A 15,403-nucleotide genomic window follows, 5' to 3' on the forward strand; every position below is an offset into this window, starting at 1 on the left:
AGAAGAAAATGCAATGCTTTTAAAAATGAACAAACTTCACCCTACAACCTTGGCTGACAAAAAGGTAGAATTTTAAGCCACTTCAATTCTTGCAGTCTCTGAGCAACAATGTGTTTGCTACAACCTTTTTAATGAACCATGTTCTAGAAAGGAGTCATTTGTATGTACTATTACTAATAATAATCTTGATTAAGAGGAAGAACGCCACATAAAATGAACTTTAGTACTTCACATTAAGGTGAGAAAAAGATAAGAAAACAAGATCACATTTTAGTGTAAGCATTAGAATTTATATATAATCTATCTTTATACCAGTATAAGAACAGTAACAGTGAGAACAATGATCCACAATCAAAACAAGTATTTTCAGGATATTTTTAACTAAAGTAAAAAAAAAAAAAAAAAAAAAAAAAGGTAGATATATTTTATTTATTTATAAAGTTTTTTTTTTAAGATTTTATTTTTAAGTAATCTCTACACCGAACATGGGATTCCACCTCACAACTCCAAGATTGGGAGTCAAACACTACACAGAATGAGCCTGTCAAGCGCCCCGGGGAGATACTGAGAAAGAAATTATGAACAAAGGCTGAAACTCCGAGCTAATTAAATGGTGCATTATCCAAGCAGTCTAACTCAATGAGGTACACCAGGGAAATGGAGCTGGAGAAAGTTGCACAACCACAGCAACCCATCTGGCTTTAAGTTTATGATTACGCAGGGCCAGCCAGTGTCCCAGGGGACACTGGCTGGCCCTGCATGTAAACCACACACAACCAATCTTTTTTTTTTTTTTTTTTAAGATTTTTATTTATTTATTCATGAGAGACACAGAGAGGCAGAGACACAAGGCAGAGGGAGAAGCAGGCTCCATGCAGGGAGCCCGAAGTGGGACTCGATCCCAGGAATCCAGAATCATGCTCTGGGCCGAAGGCAGGCGCTAAACCCCTAAGCCAACTGGGCTGCCCTTTTATTTTTATCTTTTTAAGATTTTATTATTTACGAGAGACACAGAGAGAGAGAGGCAGAGACACAGGCAGAGAGAGAAGCAGGCTCCCAGCAGTGAGCACGATGCAGGACTCGATCCCAGAACCCCAGGATCATAACCCTAGCCAAAGGCAGATGCTCAACCACCGAGCCACCCAGGTGTCCCTAATCTTTTTTTTTTTTTTCAGGTGTCCCTAATCTTAATCAATTCTTTCTCTCTTCTCCAAGATATCTATTCTACATTTTCTTCTCTCTCCTCTAACCGCCAATATCCTTATCTCCCTCAGCCAATGTCTTTATTTCTAATTTTAAAAATGAAAAACAGGGCAGCCTGGGTGGCTGATCGGTGCCACCTGCAGCCCAGGGCGTGATCCTGGAGACCCGGGATTGAGTCCCACATCGGGCTCCCTGCATGGAGCCTGCTTCTCTCTCTGTGTCTCTGCCTGTGTCTCTGCCTCTCTCTCGGTCTTTCATGAATAAATAAATAAAATCTTAAAAAAAATTAAAAACATTAAAAGTGGGTTTCTTCCACCTTCTGTCATAAAAACCTTCTGACAGCTGCTCTTCCTGGCCCTCTTCGTTGGAATGCTGCCTTGCCCTCCCCTCCCCTCCCCGCTGAAGAACTTTGCTGTTTTCCTTCCTCTCTTCTGCACCATAAATGTTCCCACCAACATATATGTATGCTGTCATATTCAAAATGAATAAAAACTTCGCTCTTAGACCATGTCTTTCTTTCATTAGCTGCTTATTTCTCTGCTCTTTTTACAGTGAAGTATCTGGAGCTGCCAATATTCAACATGCACTTTCTCTCCTGCCATTTTCTTCTGAACCATTCATGGAGGTTTTTACTTCTCACCAAAACTACAACTGTCAAAACCTCCAGACGCCCAAATCCAATGGCCAACCCTTATTTGTCCTCCCAGAAGCATGTTACACAGCTGAGTTCCTCTTTCGCTGAAACATTCTCTTCATATGGACCCAAGGACACTACTCTCTCAGTCTTCCTCTTAATTCACTGGCTACTTTTTTCCCATATTCTTTACTAGATTATTTTCCTCTTCCAGACATCAGTCTTCATTCCCTACTGATCTCATAAAATTTTATAAATCTAAGTATTACATATGCAGCAATGACCCCAAATTTTTATTTCCAACTACATCCTTTCCTTGGACTCGTCTCATACAATGATCAGGGCCACATGTCATCTGAACATCTATACACACATCTCACACACAGTATGTCTGTGACAGAACTTTTTTTTTTTTTTAAGATTTTATTTATTCATGAAAGAGAGAGAGAGAGAGGCAGAGACACAGGCAGAAGGAGAAGCAGGCTCCATGTAGGGAGCCCGACACGGGACTCAATCCCAGGGCTCCAGGATCACACCCTGGTTGAAGGCGGGGCTAAACCACTGAGCCACCCCCCGGGTTACCCCAGAACTGCTTTTCTAATCTCAGTAAAACTCAACATCCAATTGTTTAGGGTTCTTCTTCTTTCTTTTTTTTTTTTAACAGATTTTATTTATTTATTCATGAGAGAGAGAGGGAGGGAGAGAGAGGCAGAGACACAGGCAGAGGGAGAAGCAGGCTCCCTGTGGGAAGCCCAATGTGGGACTTGATCCCAGGACCCCAGGATCACAACCTGGGCCAAAGGCAGATGCTCAACCGCTGAGCCACCCAGGTGTCCCTGAATGTCTGAAAAACAAGTCTTGTTGGTTCCATTTTCAAAATACACAATCCCAGACAGTTTCCCCCCACATTTATCATGCTATTTAAGACACCACATTTTCTACCTGGACTATTCCAAGAACCTCCCTGTTTCTCCTTTTGCTACCATCTCCCCTCCCAACACATACAATTTCCCATACAACAGCCAAGCCAATCTTTAAAAAATGTGAATTGTCATCATGTCACTATTCTGTTCAAATCTTCCAATTAATTCTTTAAAATAATCCTGAAAGCAAACGTGAGGATATATGAAACAAGATTTTTACAATTAAGAAAATTATTAAAACTGGCATACTAGGGACACCTGGGTGGTTTAGTGGTTAAATGCCTCCCTTTGCCCAGGGCATGATCCTGGAGTCCCAAGATCAAGTCCCACAACAGGCTTCCTGCGTGGAGCCTGCTTCTCCCCCTGCCTATGTCTCTGCCTCTCTGTGTCTCTCATGAATAAATAAAATCTTTAAAAACAAACAAAAAAACTAGTATACTATACACTATTTTGATACATTTTAAAATTTCCACAATAGAAGTGTTTTAAAAAAAATCACTAATGGCATCATACTTAAAATCTACTTTCATCATACTTAAAATCTAAATTTCCTGCCACAGACAAACAAGGCCCACCTGTGACTTTCTCTCCTCTGCATCACCCTCTCTCTTATTCTATAGTCATGTCGACCTTCTTTCTAGTATTCACAACACACACACAGGCGGTCTTTGCCAATCTGCTCTTCCATTCCCCCATGTCAAAAATTTGTGTTCCTTCTTTTATTCAAGTCGGTGTTCAAAAGTCACCTATTCAAAGAGGCAAGACTCTCTTCTCCAAAAAGGCCTCCATCCCACTGTTCCTCTATTCCCTTATCCTCCTGTTATTTTTCTTCTCAGTACCAGACATTTGTTTACTGTCCACCTCCACTGTCAGAATGAAACACCATGAAAATACAAAGTCTTATATGTCACCACATTACCAGAGTCTGCAAGAGTACCACAGTATGTGTTCTAATATTTGTGAATATTGTAGGTGTTGTGGACTATGCCAAATGGCAAGACAAACTATTTTTGGGTTATGCTATTTCACAAAGTGGGTAAGTCTATACCCATGCTGAATGTCTATCACGGCTTAGATCACTTGCTCCTAATAAAAATCAAATATTATCAAAAGGAAGAACTTACTGGTGTGAGCTGTTGAGAATTTAACAACTGCTGAAATTGCTGTTGGTGAAGAAATATTTGTCTTTGCTGGTCAGAAAGTAATCCTAGTCCTGAGGCACTGAAAAACGATTAAAATTCTTACTTTCTACTATATATCTTTACTGTTTTTTAAAATGTAAAATGAAAGACAACTTTTCAATTTAGTGTTTCATGAGTTAACCAAACTTTAAATATAATACTGATAACAATCACATACAAATTTCTTATTTCTCTTTGTGTATACAGGTAATTAAGAATTCACATTGTCAAGAAATGTTTTGCTTTCCTTTTTATTATAAACTAAGAAGGCACTAAGTATTTTATGGAATAGAAATTTAAATGTGTTTATAATGTGCATGTATGTATATTTTTAATTATTCAAGGATAATTTAACCCACACTAAGTGACACATATGTAAACTAAGGAAAAATCCAACGGCTAATTGACTTGACCTAACCTTTTTTAATGGTCCCAATGGTCAGTAAAATTGAGCACCAAAGAAAAGGGAGCCAGAAAAATGGTTGACTACTGTCCGCTTCAAATCCATTTAAAATGATTTATTCCTCAAATGTATGTTCAGTAACAACATGGCTTTAGTCCCCTTATTTTGAACAAACAGTCACATGAAACTCCCATGTAACAAAGTTTCACTCACTGAAAATTCAAGATAAATTATTTGGTATTCATCCTATATCAAACTCTTTAATGATAAAACTAGCAAAATTGCATAGCTGAATTTTAAGATATCAATATTCAATCATATGTAATCTTCATTACAATATGGTTTTTCTTCAGAATTTATGATACATGAAGACAATATACAAGGGGAGATCAAGACAAATTTTTAGCACAGGATATATTTAATGCCTATTACTAAGAGTGATTTAATTTTGTTTTAATTCCAATTACTTAAAATTTCAAAAATAAATGGCTCTCAGAATAATAGACTTAAAGTCTAGAAGTTTGCTAGATTTTAATTTTTTATACATTACATCTACAAGAAGCACATTAAAAATCCCAATCTGAAAGCATGGACAACTCTGGTACTATGTTGCACTAAAAAACCCCAAATATATTAAGTTAGTTCCTTACCTGTTAGCCAGTGTAGCTGGCATTGGATGTGTTGCATTAGGTGGTACAGTTGTGTGGGTGAGGGGGGTAGGGTTCTGGGATATTGTGACAGGGGTCTGAATAACCCCATTTAAAGCTCCTACAATGCCATTAATTGCCAGTTGGTTACCTGGCAAAGCTCCAATTATTCCACCCACTCCAGGCACTGCAGGAATGGTGGATGTTACAGTCTGCATTCCACTAGCCAGTGCCCCTACTGTCACACCATTGACCTGCTGAACTCCACTAACGCCCGAGCCCTGCTGAGCTGGACTCTGCCCAGCAGGAGGTGGAGTAGAAAGAGCAGAAGAGCTGCTGGTGCTTTGTCCACTGGAGGTTAAGTCCTAATGTAAAAAAGAATAGAAACTTAAGTTAGAAAAAACAGAGCAAAGCTGTTTAAAATCATTTTAAACTATTTAATGTGATATACTATTGTTCATAAGAAAAACACAGAAATGAAACTAACCACACCAAAATTACCTGATTTAATACAGGAAGAGAATTATCAGGTAAAAAACTGTTTCCTAGATGAGGGCTCTTACTGCTGTTCAAGGAATCAGTAGCAGGAGCTAGAAAAAATAAAAAGACAAAAAGAAACCTATTTACCCTGTTAAATTATATTATGTGTAAGGTTAAAGGCTTATCTAAAAGCTTATCCTGAATCAACTCACATTGAAAACACTTAAATATTAAGTCGTGCTATGCCTAATACCAGTTTAAAGGGAAAAAAATCTATAACTCTATTGAATACTATGGCTTTAAATCAATAAAGAGATCATTACGCATTTAAATAACTATTACAGTTAAATTATGTACTAAAGAAGTTAAAGCAAATTCAAGTTGATCATTTAACAGATTCTTCATGTTCTTTGAAAATAACCTAACAGGAGCACCTAGGCAGCTCAGTGGTTGGGCGTCTGCCTTTGGCTCAGGGCGTGATTCCGGACTCCTGGGATCAAGTCCCGCATCGGGCTCCTTGCATGGATCCTGCTTCTCCTCCCTCGGCCTGTGTCTCTGACTCTCTTACTCTGTGTCCCTCATGAATAAATAAAATCTTAAAAAAAGAAAGAAAAGAAAAGAAAAAAGAAAAAAAAGAAAAGAAAAGAAAAAAGAAAAAAGAAAAAAGAAAAGAAAAGAAAAGAAAAGAAAAGAAAAGAAAAGAAAAGAAAAGAAAAGAAAAGGAAAAGGAAAAGAAAAGAAAGGAAAAGAAAGGAAAGAAAAGAAAGAAAAGAAAGAAAGAAAGAAAATAACCTATCATTCCTTTTCTACATCTTCGTGTAACTGGGAATCAGTTATTATTCACTTATGAAAAAGATATTGCAAGTCTATCCTACTTTCTCCTTAGATACACAATAAATATTTTCAAACTTACCATTCTGTGCTGAAAATGTATGGATTTGATGAGATGGACTAGGATTTGTTGTTATTGTTGGAAAAGGCACTGAGAGCTGTGCATTCAATAACTGAAGACGTTCCTTTTTGGCTGTCAAGTTTTTAATCTGTTCTTCCAATCTTCGATTTTCAACTTGAAGTTGGTGTAATGACTTCAGCATTCCTAAAACTAGCAAACATTTGGTTGGTTTTAATAAAGACAAGTTCCTACAAAGAACTAAGTATTTTATAGACTTAAGTGTCAATAACTTTAAAATTTAAAATAGGAAAGCAGAAATTCTGTAAAATATTTTTAAATTACTATGTTTTATTTCTAATTTTGTATGTAGACATATATTATGTGTGTATATATGCATAAAGGGATACTGGTCCTACATATACCTTCTGGAAACTTTGTTGCCACATATCACCCACCTGGTCCAGGTGTCATTTCATTTTCACCAAAATAAAAACCTAATTAAAAATTCAAAGTACCTGCCATAATTTTTCACTAAAATAATAATTAAAATTTAAAAGAATCACACCAATATCCTTCACCACAATAAAGAGTACAAGGTTTTGTGTGCTGCTCAGTAAAGCGAGCATACCAACAGACCAGGAGTGAGAAGCTCCAAGCCCAGCTGCTCGGGATGCTGATCCACATATCCCCCAGCAGGGAGCAGTGTATGCGCACCACAGTCCCCACTCCCAGCTCCCAGAGAAAAAGTGGATCATCATCTGTAAACAGGCTGTTTCTGTCCTGCCTCATCACCTCAAATACAGTTTCAATTCCTTCCACAATTCGGACCTCTGAACTGACAACACTGAGTAGTTATGCCAGGGTGATGGACACCTTGAAAGTTCTATGTACTTATTAAAAAGTTGTATTTGTTTAACGTGCCCTCAGGGCCTTCAAAAGACACAAGTGTAGTGGTACAGACATATATGGTCATTTCCTAAGGATTTAACTTTTATCCCTCCTCTTCAAGATCCTACAAAGAAACCCTCAGTGTACCCAAATGAGATGCAATAAGACTAAGCTAAACCTGTCCTCCAGCTATCATATTTAAAGGATTATCCTGGCATGAACTTCCTCACAATTAGGAGTTTTTGTCAAGGCACCATTCATTTAAAAAAAAAAAAAAAATTATGGCACTTGTCTAACAACAAGCAAAATGTTTTGTTTTGATAAAGCAGCAAAAGCCTAGATCCTAAAATGATAAAAACCACCTATTTTTCCCCAAAAAATATATATCCTTATTATGAGGCCACTTCTCCAGCTACTACTTATAAGAACTTTTGCTTTTTTTGGCATTTTTCACCCATTGTCTTTCCTAATACTTTAACATTGAAAAATACTAAATATGTATATAAAATACCTATGTTACATAACTATATGCAATTTATATACAAGTTATATATAATTTAGTAATCCTTATTCTTTCTCATCCAAATTATAAAATTAAGAAGACAGTTGGCCATACAGGACTATATGCATTTTTATTTTTTTAAATTAATTTCTAGCGGTTGAGGGGGGGAGGAGAGCCTGACTCAGGACTCAATCTCATGACCCTGAAATCATGACCTGAGCCAAAACCAGGAGTCGCACACTCAATCGACTGAGCCACCCAGGCGCCCCTGACTATATGCATTTGTTAAAATGAATTCTCCAGAGGTAAGCCAAGTTTTCTTCACACAATTAAATAAGCTAAGAGAAGATATAACTCATGTATTTTAGTTAAAATTTACAAATTGGTAAGAATAAAGTACCAATATTAAAATAATTCAAAAACAGTAACAATAACAACTAACAGGTTAAGTGCTTACTATGAGCTAGGCAATGTTCTTCACTTTTTTTATGCTCCTTAATACTCAAAACAACGCTGTGATACAGGTACATTATTATTCCCACTCTACAAATGGGAGATAAAGTACACCAACATTAAGAAACTTGCCCAAGATCATACTGTTAATAACAGGTAAAGACAGTTGACTCAAGCCCAGCAGTAAAAGTGTAGAATCTATTAAACCACTACACTACACCTTCTTGCCGTATCATATAGAACATGTTTCATAATTTCACTGCCATTGATGAAATGTGACTGTTGTATCTATCCATCTGTCTGTCCATCCATCTTTTAAAGACACGAAAAGAATACTTACTGTCACTAGGAGTACCCTGTTCTAACAAAAACTGCTGTCCTTCACTCCACTGCCTCTCCAAAAGCTGTTCTATGCTGGCTGCTACTGGAGGCAGATTTTCCAAACTACTGTTGACTGGTTGATCATAGCGAATCTGTAAGCTGCTTACAGGAGATCTGTTGAAAATATTAATTCTCAGGTTAAACAGAAAGAGAGTGCATTCACATTTCTTACCTTATGCTGACCCTTTCCCTGTATGAGTTTTCTAACTCCAGACTGCCTATATTGGAAGAATGATAAAACCATAATCCACCCTAAAATTGAGTAATTACCATTCTTTCTCCCCAAATTATAAAATCACGGGACTAGCTGGCTATACTCAGTAATTAAAAACCACTAGAAAATATAAACACACCCCCAATAATCTCTGAAATAGGCTGTACAAGAATTTGATAGCTTTAGACAAAAGGGGGAAAGACAGTATGAGAAAATCTTAAAATAATTAGCCAGAAGAGAAGAGTTCCACCATTCTGCTTAAATATGCAAAATACCAGAGTAACACTAGACAATTATAATAATGTAGAAAGCATATTAATTTACAACCAACAGAATCTCAAATTTCAGTAAAAAGATATTTCTAATAATTTTGAAAGAGCCTTTTGTTATACAGTCAAAAATACGAATTTTCTAGTATTTACAGGATTAAGGAGCATTAGCAAGACCAAAGCAATTTTTATTTGAGCAAATTATACAAATTTTTCTAAAATGCCTTGGATCTGTACTTCAAATGGTAACAACTTAAGTCTTCAAAAATAAGTATTACTTAACATGAACATGTAATGTCCTCTCATTCACTTTCTTGTTTCCAATTAGTAAACATGGTCATCTCTGCCTCCAGCCCCCACACTAAAATAGTACATTAGTAAAGGGCTTCAAACTTTCCCAAGTGTTTCCACATAATTACATGATCTTCATAACAATCAAGTGAGAAGTCAAAACCTGGCTTAATGGTTCCATTTCTACATGAGGAAACAGGAAGGGGCTTTAGTAACTTGTGCAAAGGGCAGCGCTGGGGTCGGCTCGGGTCTTCCAAAAAGCTCTAGTGCTCTGCCACTGCCTCAGTGTGCTTCTCTACCAAATCTCTGAACAAGTTAAACAAATGAAGGGTTTTTTTCCACATGTAAACATCACATACTACATACAGATAACCATCTCTCTCTAAATAGTACATTACACCAGGATAATTTAGGTTATTAAATTTCAGGCTGATTTTTAAAGGGTAATATAAAGTTGGAAATATATGCTAAAAATAATTTGGTATAATTTATTGTTTTAATGTTTTACCCATTTGGCCACTAAAAACCTAAGAACTATGCTAAGCAGAATAAGACTAAGGGATCTTGCAAAATTTCTGGGTAGCTTCTAGGATATTTTAAGAGGGGAACACAGAAATGTTTCCTTCCACTAAACACATGAGCAAAAGTCCATTCGTTTTCTTCTTTGAAAATAAGAATAAAACAGTACAGAAGTAATCACAGCATAAAATTACAGATTAGTCAGCTGATGCTATCATTGTGTCCTTCAGAGTCCTAGTTTGAAAAGAAAGAATATTTCTTCCAGAGTTCAGTTAGAAGTCAGTTAGGTGTCCAGACTTTTAGGTCACCCAGGAATTTTAAAGGAAAAAGACACTACTAGATGTACCACTAGGAAACAGCAAAATTAGAGGTTACCGAATTAATTCTAATGATAAAGATGTTCCTTAAGACATTACCAGTATAACAGCAAAATAACAACAGATATTCATGGTATCACTGCATAAAAAATTTTAAATTTTTAATAGAATTTGTAAGTTCCCACAGTTGAAAAAAGACTCCAGAATGGACTTTCACCTCCTTCTGTTCTCCATTCACACCGTCTAACCCTGCTTGAGGCAGAGTTCACAAAATTAGAGAGCAGAGAGAAAACAAACTAGAAGGTATAAGTTGAAAGCAGAATACAATTAATAAAAAAAAGAGCCATAGCCTAAAGTTCCATTGTTTTCTACAAATTGATACAATATTCCTTTCTGCCATACTTCCCATAGAGAACAGAAGATGTAGGGCACTTAGACTGTGTCAGAGAAATTCAACCCTTTCAGTAGAACTCTGGTAAAAACTCTGCTAACAGGAATAACTTCATATACATTAAATAAGGTACCTATTCTATCATGACTACATTCTATCTATGACAATTTCAGAGAACAAGGTAAAAATTGTTATACTTTGATTCAAACAATTTTAGAAACTAGAAAGATTTTTTCTTCAGAAGTTTATTCTTTTTTTTTAAAAGTAATCTCTACACCTAATGTAGGGCTTAAACTTATGATCCCAAGATCAAGAGTTGCATGCTCTTCCAAGTGAGTCAACCAGGTACCCCAAGAATTAGAGGAAATTTTAGAAATGAGCCCCTAGAACTAGGAAACTAGAGATGAAAGGGTTACGTGCAAGGCCCACGACAGGGCAAAAACTGGAACCCAAAGTTGAAAGCCTTGAGCCTCTAGCTTTAAGAGATTTAAAGACTATTTCATGACCAAGAAAAATTAGCCAAATTAATGTATTTAGTAGAACCAGCAGCTAAATATACAAATGATAAAAACAAGAGAGTTGAAATTGATCGGAAATCTAAGAAAAGGGATGTCTTCTTAAAAGCTTAGAAATCTAACCATGTGGTTAAATTAATATTCAAATTAATTTAGAATCATTTTTCTTGACAGTCCAGACATGCTTATCTACAAAATGCTTTTACAGCCTCACAAATGTTCGCTCTGATAGGAGATAAAGAAGTTTCCAAATCTCAAAATGTTTCCTTTGCCTATACTCTGCAGAGTAAATAATACTTACCGTGGTGAGAGACTTCCTCGGGGTGAGCTTCCTCTGCCAACAAGGCTGCGGCTATTGTCTCCAAGATCTTGATCTGCAGTGTAAATATTTCATAGCTGATAAAGTGACTCTCACTAGATAAGAGGTTTTAAGCTCTTGCCCTGATTTTTCCTAAATCGTACATAAAACCTTTACCACTATCTTTGCAGTTACTATGAAAGTAGAAGATCTAGTATATTGCTAGTTCAGAATTGCTGAACTGTGGCATGTTAAGGCGTTGTCCCTACATGTTTTTGTGGGTGTAGAAGGCCATGGATTATGTTCCGTTCTTTCATTCCTTTCAATTTTACAGCACAGAAGCGTGGTTTGCATTTGCAGTACCCTCCCCTCAGCCACTTTTAATTTCTACGGTTAAAGTAATGAATCACAGCTGTGGACAGCTAATCTGTATGCTTATCACAGCAAATCCTTATGCTTTGTATTTTTTAACACTTTGCATCCCAAGACAAGTCATAAAATACATAATGTATTACATACAGCCACACACAGTAACTAAAATTACATATATTACATGGACCCCCACACCAAGAATAAAATTAAATATAACGCTACAAATTTAAAGTTGACAAAATTCAAAATTTAAAGTTGACAAAAATAAGTAGGAATATAGCATTCTATCCTTAATTTCTTCAAAATAATTCTTTGGTAACACTGAATATCTCCACTTGAAAAGTAACTTGTATTTCCCCTACAAGTCAGTTCCTTCTAAAATCACCCTATCTGGCCTCTTTCAAGGTTGTCCTCCCCTTATTCTGAGTCAGGTAACCTCTGACCCTTAAAGGGTAAAGACATGACTGATCCATTCTTGGTGAACTGCTAAACCCATTCCCTTCCCCCAAACAGGCATGACTACTTGGACATGTCAACAAATCCTTAAGGATGGAATGAAACAAAGCAAATCCAGTGGCTCATTAAAACAGTACAAGAGGCAAATGCTACAAAATGTCAACTGGTAAAAATTCACAGGATTACTAAACACTGTAGAAATTCTCTAACAGGATTTTTTTTTAAACCAAGTTTGTGTAATGCAATTTCATGAATTATGCAAATAAAGGTTTAGGCTATTCACAGAAAAGCCCAGTGTTATGTTACTTTCATTGCACAGAACTGAGAACTGAACACATCAATCACAAAAGTCACAGGAGACATTGTTGCATTCCTGCCTGCTGATGGCTCTGCTTAAACATTTACATTTCAGACAGTAAAAAAAGCACATCACTATTTTGCAGCACAGCACACTATTTACTTCCAACTGTGACTCTTTTGGTTAAGGTGGAGGTGTGTGTGTGCAGCACAATCCTGTATTAACCACACCTTTAGATTTTTCAAATAAAATAAGCCAATGGCGGGAGGAGGGTGGATTTACATTGGGGGAGAATTTAAAAATTCTTGAAAACTTACCTGTTTGATTGTTTTCAGACTGAACTATAAGAGCTGCCATTGATGAACTTGGATTTAATCTACTGCCATACATATGAGATGGTGCCTGACTAAGAGAAGATCCAGAGAGGGTATTTGCCTAAATGAAAAGAATGACAAAGATAAATGAATTATATTTGAAAATACCTTCATATTCTTCCTCCTCATTGACCTAGTAACTATTTTTTCAAACCTAAAAATATAAGCAAACATTCCTGACTTTCTGAAGACCAAATTTCATTCTTTCTTGTTTTACCATTACAATATTTCAATTTTTGAAAAGTTACATAATTCCAAATAAAAAAAAAAAAAAGACTGGCACAAAGTTATTTTTGCTTCACTAACAAAACTCAATGGAATGGTAACCATGTGAACATATGACTAATTATTTAATCTTATTAAACCATTTACAAAATAAGGGCAGGTAGACAACAGATGTCTAACAAATGCTTCAGTCTCTTACATCACAGTCTGGCGAAGGAGGTCAAAAGGTCCAATTTCTACTTTTAGTATTTTAACTATACAGAGCGATATTTCCATTGCTTAAACTCTGTCATTAGTAAAACCTGCACACTATTCTGTTACTTCCTATTTTGATAGACTTGGAAGCCTGCTGCTTTTTCTGTTTTGTTTTGTTTTTATTTTAAAAGAAAGCAAACAGGCATCACAAGTATGTTTTCTATACAATGCAGAGCTCAACGAATCACAGCTTTGCCCTGACCCCATATAAGGCACTGTCTTTTTGGCAGGAAGCCAGCTCCACTAACTGGAGAGCTGGTCCAAAGTTTGTAATTCATTCATGTTGCTAACCACAATTCTGAAGGCCTGTACTGGGACTTGTGCCAAACAAGCGAAAATGAACCCTTAAACAGATGAAGCTAAGGAGGCTGGCCAAAGTCTTGCGTAATCCAATGTAATAAAAATGCCTTCTTTGATGTGAATACTTTCTCCCACTTTCTAAGAATATTACAACCTTAAAATGTGGCATTTGGGGAGCAAATCTCTTGTACACAAAATACTGTTACTCAAAGGCAGCTATTACTAGCCTGAAATACTTTTCAGATTTAACAGAACCACAAATTTTAAAGTAGATGTCATATTCTTTTTTTATGAATGAAATCAAACTTAAGCTTTTATAAAATGATACCATTCTATATTATTTCCGAACAGAATTCTGGAAAATAATTTCCAAGGACTGAAGCACTTCTAATATAAAGAAGCCAAATAACAGCAAAACAAAAGATGGAGGCATTCTAACAAGTACAATGGCACACAAGAGACCAAGACAACATAGTAGTTATAACAAGCAAAATATTACAGAAAATAAACTGTGTTTCTGGAAAGGGTCAGACCCTGACATTATATGTGGCCTCTAGCCAACTTACTGGGCATGAAAATTGGACTTTACAATTCACAGAAATACTGTGATGTGGAATCCTGTCCTTGTTTTCCATTGTTTCAAAGTGTGTACTTCCTAGCTCATTCTTTCATGTTCAAGTTTAATTGGTCAATTTTCGGTTTCATTTTTTCCTCTTATTAAAGATGTGTATTGAAAGCCAGTAAGTTTGTACTATAAAGTCTTGTTTAACAATCAATTAGCCCTCAGTAAAAGCTACCTAATTTTAACCTCAAGATCATACTAGACATTTACCATGTATTTACTAGTATGGCATACTAAAATATATAATTCATAAATGGAAACATAGTAAGATTTTTTTATATCTCCAGAAGTCAACGACTTGGAAATCTTGGCTTCTCATAAAATAAGTTAGCATAAGAAAAACCACCAAACAGACAAACAGAAAGAGCAGACATCATCAGTCCCATGTGTTAACGTCTCAGGTACCACATACTTAAAAATACCCCTTTGCAGAACCAATTTGCTCTTATTCTAGATATAATTCTAAAAAGACCACTAAGCATATAAAAGATTAGAAGTGAAAAATTTATTAGAAAGAGGAAGAAAAGTTATTTATTGAGACATTCGTTGGCAGCAGGAATCAACAGCTAACAGTGTAAGAAGAAAGAGGAACATGAACAAGAGTGAGCGCATATATTACAGAGTGCTGCTGAGGTGGTGCTCAAAGAACATGGACATCTAAATGCCTTAGCGTCTGTATCTTAGCCTTCTTGCTCTCCTTTACCATGAACTCATCTATAATGGTTGAAACATAACTAATATTATATCAGTTGGGACTACTTTATTAATTCCAATTAACAGTTTTATGCGTTGCCTTCATCTTTTAATAAGAATCAAAAGATCCGGGAAGCCTGGGTGGCTCAGTGGTTGAGCATTGCCTTTGGCTCAGGGTGTGATCCCGGCGTCTTGGGATCGAGTCCGGCATCGGGCTCCGTGCAGGGAGCCTGCTTCTCCCTCTGCCTGTGTCACTGCCTTTCTCTCTGTGTCTCTCAAGAATTAATAAAATCTTTTAAAAAAAAAAAAATCAAAAGATCCTACTCCTCAGAAGTACACTTTTTCAGGAAGGGCACTTTCTGCAAGGGCTTTCTATTTATTCCTTATTAGTTTCACATTTTTTGATG

The 15,403-nt window shown here is 36.3% G+C and overlaps 1 protein-coding gene across 20 annotated transcripts in view; it reads right to left on the minus strand.

Annotated features, from left to right (window-relative positions):
• MLLT10 (MLLT10 histone lysine methyltransferase DOT1L cofactor) overlaps positions 1 to 15,403 on the minus strand; it is a 249,025-nt gene that overhangs the window by 5,303 nt on the left and 228,319 nt on the right. For all 20 annotated transcript variants that reach the window (XR_005355186.1, XM_038529836.1, XM_038529832.1 and 17 more), the window contains 7 exons: positions 12,845 to 12,962; positions 11,405 to 11,477; positions 8,547 to 8,701; positions 6,385 to 6,573; positions 5,493 to 5,581; positions 4,995 to 5,356; positions 3,885 to 3,981 (listed from right to left, as the gene is read on the minus strand). Coding sequence is in view for 19 of the 20 variants with exons in the window: in XM_038529836.1 (XP_038385764.1) it covers positions 3,885 to 3,981; positions 4,995 to 5,356; positions 5,493 to 5,581; positions 6,385 to 6,573; positions 8,547 to 8,701; positions 11,405 to 11,477; positions 12,845 to 12,962 (1,083 nt within the window). In the remaining variant the exon portion in view is untranslated. The remainder of the gene's footprint in view (positions 1 to 3,884; positions 3,982 to 4,994; positions 5,357 to 5,492; positions 5,582 to 6,384; positions 6,574 to 8,546; positions 8,702 to 11,404; positions 11,478 to 12,844; positions 12,963 to 15,403) is intronic.

This window comes from Canis lupus, chromosome 2, assembly GCF_011100685.1.
Source record: "Canis lupus familiaris isolate Mischka breed German Shepherd chromosome 2, alternate assembly UU_Cfam_GSD_1.0, whole genome shotgun sequence".
Taxonomy (NCBI): domain Eukaryota; kingdom Metazoa; phylum Chordata; class Mammalia; order Carnivora; family Canidae; genus Canis; species Canis lupus.